Source organism: Mizuhopecten yessoensis, unplaced genomic scaffold (genome assembly GCF_002113885.1).
Source record: "Mizuhopecten yessoensis strain PY_sf001 unplaced genomic scaffold, ASM211388v2 scaffold9727, whole genome shotgun sequence".
NCBI lineage: Eukaryota > Metazoa > Mollusca > Bivalvia > Pectinida > Pectinidae > Mizuhopecten > Mizuhopecten yessoensis.
Window position 1 is genome coordinate 221,766 of NW_018408192.1, and position 5,224 is coordinate 226,989.

Here is a 5,224-nt window from a genome sequence, read left to right on the forward strand (position 1 = left end):
ATACAGTATATAATGCTGCACCCATCAGCTGATGTCACACTGTTAGCAGGTACGAATACAGTATATAATGCTGCACCCATCAGCTGATGTCACACTGTTAGCAGGTACGAATACAGTATATAATGCTGCACCCATCAGCTGATGTCACACTGTTAGCAGGTACGAATACAGTATATCAAATAAGGTTTTAACTTCAGTGTAACTGACTGTTAACACCAGTAGATATTTTACTCTGAAAAACGATATTACATGATGAATGTTTATTTTTCAGGAAGGACAATAAGTTTGGATACACCTATGAGTAAAATAATTCGTGAGAATTTGATATCACTGATGGGGGACTGTGAGCATAGACAAACACTCATCCAGGATCTTATTCTCACCAACAACAAGCTTAAGTAAGTCACAACCAATAACTACAAGCTTAAGTAAGTCGCAACTAATAACTGCAAGCTTAAGTAAGTCACAACCAATAACTACAAACTTAAGTAAGTCACAACCAATAACTACAAGCTTAAGTAAGTCACAACCAATAACTACAAGCTTAAGTAAGTTACAACTTATCACATTAAGGAAGTCTTGGCCCAAAATAACAAGTTTGAGTAAATTTTGACCCATAACAACATGCTGAAGTAATTATAAAAGTTGCGACCCCAACATCAAGCTAGACTACCCCCAACCAAAAACAACAAGCTAAAGTAAGCCTTATCTCCTAATAACAAGTGAAACTATTTTCTGACCACTAACAACAAGTCAAAATAAGTTCCAAACCCTAATATAACAGCAAGCTTAATTATATCCTTACCCACAACAACAAAGTAATTATATTTGAGTTGTTTCCCTTAGTTGTACTTCTGCTGATTCCAGGGATGATGTAGAAAAGCAGACATCTTTAGCTGAAAAATACCACAGCAGAATGAAAGAGTTTAAAATTTTATTGGAGAGTTCAAGGACTAGAGTGCAAGTAAGTAAATGTTTAAGGGCAATGGAAATATAGCGTACAGTATATTGGCGTGAATTTTCAGTGTTTGAATATTAAAGCATAATCTGGACAGTCATTCAACATATTTTGTGTCATTTGACACTTTTCTATTACACTCTAAATTATAGGAAGTTTGTCATTTGCCAGAGATCAAAGTCAAATTCATTAAACATTTTCTGTGACTATATTAATCTGTAAGGAGCTATCTTTCTGGTTTATGCATGAAACATTTGGTTAAAAGTTAAAAGGCCAGTTTTGACATTCAAGACACCCTGTTGACCATCTTATCATTTTCCATAAACTCGAAAAAAAATGACTAAATTCTATAGAATGCTTCCGATCGACTAAATTCTATAGAATGTCTCTGATTGACTAAATTCTATAGAATGCTTCCGATCGACTTAATTCTATAGAATGCTTCTGATTGACTTAATTCTATAGAATGCTTCTGATTGACTTAATTCTATAGAATGCTTCCGATTAACCAAAATCTATAGAATGCTTCCGATTGACTTTATTCTATAGAATGCTACTGATCGACTAAATTCTATAGAGTGCTTCCGATCGACTAAATTTTATAGAATGCTTCTGATTGTCTAAATTCTATAGAATGTTTCCGATTGACTAAATTCTATAGAATGCTTCCGATTGACTAAATTCGATAGAATGCTTCCGATTGACTATATTCTATAGAATGCTTACGATTGACTAAATTCTATAGAATGCTTCCGATTGACTAAATTCTATAGAATGCTTCCGATCGACTAAATTCTATAGAATGCTTCTGATTGACTAAATTCTATAGAGTGCTTCCGATCAAGTTCGCTACTTACCCAGCACATGTTTTTGGTCCAACATGTTGTTACAGGTTTGAATCACCACCGGTATTTCCCCATACTGCCAAAAGAGTTTTACCCATCTAAGATTACAATCACTCCAGTGTTGGTGCTCTCTTCAGCATTGGTTAAAGTTTTGGTGCAAGTGTTGAAATACATCAGTATATGCTGATATTCGGCAGACTTCCTGTTAATCCAAAAATGATGCATTGTAGGGAAGAAAGAATTTTTTTTCTTATTTTTGACCTGATTTGCACAGATGAACACACAAATTGACACTCCTCATTACAAGGTATCAACTATCAAATTTTGATGGAGTGCATTTAGAGGACAAGGACCATAGTAACTGTGGTGATAATATCTAAATGACAGACATTAAAAGTTGCTGATTAATAGAATCTTCCCCTTCGTATACCTTGAGGGTGTGACAGGTAGACAACCAAATAAATCACCCGAGGGTACGAGATTTCTCTGTCACACCCTCAAGGTAGGGGATGATTATTTTTCACCCATCCTATTATTTCAATCACAGCTCCACCGACAGTAGTCTGCCATGTTTGTAAACAAAAACACATGTGGGGTATGCATATCGTCATCCACTTTTGATGACGTCACAATTACCGATGACGCATTTCAATGACATCACAATTGAACACGTGCTTATCGGCACGAGGCTATCTCCCCCTAGGGGGTGACAAGCTAATCTTTGCCGGCTTGAACGGGAGACACACCTGTGAAGGGTGGGAGAATAATATATTCCTCATTTTACACACTGACATGTTTATCCTACTTTCATAGGAACTTGAACAGACTGAAGACATGAAGACATCATTTTATGCTGACGAGGAAGAAAAATTGCTTAACACCAAGAATGCTATACACGCTAAATGTAAACATCTACAGCATAAATGTCAGACACAAGAGCGGGAGATAGAGCGGCTCAAACAGAAAATGCAGCGTGTGGCAGAGGAGGTATCATTGTTTCTTATGGTTATTTTAATGAAGCTGTTCCTATCTTTTATAGAAAAAAATTGTTTTGATTTTTCTGACAAACTAAAAATAAAATGGAGACTTCAGATAGACATAATATTGAAAATTATGTCTATTATTTTAAAAAGTGCATGAGGGCAGAGATATACTGATATTTTATTCAGAAATTATTTCTATGTTCCAATTGAATGATATATCAGAAAGTAATTTTCTGGTTGGTGTGTCAATTAAAGATGTCAATACAAATGTGACCATTGTGTTTGATAGGATGACAAAAGGACTGGTAGGCAGACACAGATTTTCCAGGAATTCAAAAAGAGGACTTCTCGGGCTCACAACACCATGGATGACAAGTAAACAAGAATTTATCTTAGTGATCATGTCTTGATAAGATGCTCAATGACGTACAACAATGATCTGAAAACGTACTGATGCTCAAACTCAAGTTTTACGCTAAAACCAACTTCATTGTAAGTCTACGATTCTTGGAAAAATATTTGTCATAGTGCTCAGCTACAAGTATATACTATGTTCTATAAAAATATGAATCAAAATTACATATGAAAATATGCTTTCTAGCTGGAATTGAAATTCAGCTATAGCATTGAGAATCTTGAGTTTGAGCAGGGGAACATTTTATGACAACAGAGCCTGGCATTTGTTTTATGAAAATTTCACCATTCTTCCCATTTCACCAAAAAAAACACCACTTGAACACCTTGTTAGAAAAAAAGGAAGAAAATAATTGGAACAATTCATGTTCTAGAATAATTGAAATTGAATTGAAAAAATTACACTAAAATACTTCCTCCTTGTACTTATTCCTCATTTAATTCCCCCCTGCAGCATATTCCTTGAAAGGTGGCGACCACGTTAAGGAGTATATAAAATCCCTGTACATACTCAGTCTACCAATGTTACTTGATTGTCAAGCCTGAAAATAGATATATGTTCTTTGACTTTGTACTTTGAATTGGAGAAAATATTACTGGAAATAAGTGTACCTCCGACACAGGGACGTCCAATTTCACTGTTGACAATGCCGGAAGGAGAAATCCCAACCCCACAGGAAATCAACACTGACGTTAACACAATCCACAGGATATGTAGATCAGCTACTGCTATTCATTGCCGCAATGTACATGAAAAAAATCCATTCAGTCCCTATATGAATTATCTCTGTATACTATCAGACATACTTATAAATTGACTTTAGAGGTCATAAATAAATTGTCTCTTTATTATCAGACTTTTAGATGTCATAGATTCCTATGAGCAGCAGATCCAGGGACTTCAGAAAGAACTTGACTTTTACAGGTGAGTCAGGCATACATCAATGGATACAGTAAATCCTCAATGTACTTGTATGTGTTCTGCCATATATTATAACAATTCTGGGATTTTCTTGAAAATGTTTTCATAATCTGAATTACATTCATTTGAAATATTGCAATTTCTAGTACTTCCCTTTGGTATGTAATCTGTCAGACATGGCAGACCTTATGACTATATGATGACTGTGTAAAAGGTATCATCAAAAAGGCATGCTGTATATAATTGTATTTTGTTTTGCCCTATAAGAACACAAGAATCTGTCCCTGTCCCGAGGTCGGTTCTTAATGGGACTGGCACCCCCAACGGTATCTTAAAGAATGTGTAAGTACAGGCCCTCTGCTAACACAAATCCTGGAGCATCTTTTTATCTAAGTAGATAAGATTTCTTTGGATGGGTCATATCATACTTGATTTTAAAATTTACTATCTGCAATCACTTTGTGGGCTGTACTATAAAATTCTGTAACACAACTGTATAAACTCTTCACTCAGAATTTGTTGTTTGGACAGGAACCAGACCATGTAATCTGTGTACTCTGTCAACAGTTTTAGACAGGAGCCAGTGATTGCAGTGTAAATTTCTAAATCATGTATATAAACTCCTTTTAGGAAATCTTAGTATTGTTCTTATCTTTAAAAACCAGGAGTTGTGCTTCTTTTGCAAATTAGTTTTGGCTATATATCGCCGAATGATTGCCCAAATGAGGAAGGCAATGGGTTCTGTCCCCAGGCCGGGATATACATGTACCATAGTTCTTGAAAATGGTAGTTGTTACTCTCCTGCTAAATTTTCAGCATTTAGGGTATTAACGCAAGGTTTGTTAGAAAAGATCAAGGTAACTACCTCTCATACAACACATGTTAGATGTGACATCCTGGTAATCATCACATTCAATACACATGTTAGATGTGACGTCCTGGTAGTCATCACCTTCAATACACATGTTAGATGTGACGTCCTGGTAGTCATCACCTTCAATACACATGTTAGATGTGACGTCCTGGTAATCATCACCTTCAATACACATGTTAGATGTGACGTCCTGGTAATCATCACCTTCAATACACATGTTAGATGTGA

General features: G+C 35.6%; 1 protein-coding gene across 1 annotated transcript in view; it reads left to right on the top strand.

Moving 5' to 3' along the window:
• LOC110458732 overlaps positions 1 to 5,224 on the top strand; it is a gene marked incomplete at its 3' end in the record, with an annotated part of 31,013 nt that overhangs the window by 10,669 nt on the left and 15,120 nt on the right. Inside the window, exons 4-9 of the mRNA XM_021510615.1 lie at positions 272 to 398; positions 868 to 964; positions 2,617 to 2,790; positions 3,076 to 3,161; positions 4,057 to 4,125; positions 4,390 to 4,464. Coding sequence (XP_021366290.1) covers positions 272 to 398; positions 868 to 964; positions 2,617 to 2,790; positions 3,076 to 3,161; positions 4,057 to 4,125; positions 4,390 to 4,464 — 628 coding nt within the window. The remainder of the gene's footprint in view (positions 1 to 271; positions 399 to 867; positions 965 to 2,616; positions 2,791 to 3,075; positions 3,162 to 4,056; positions 4,126 to 4,389; positions 4,465 to 5,224) is intronic.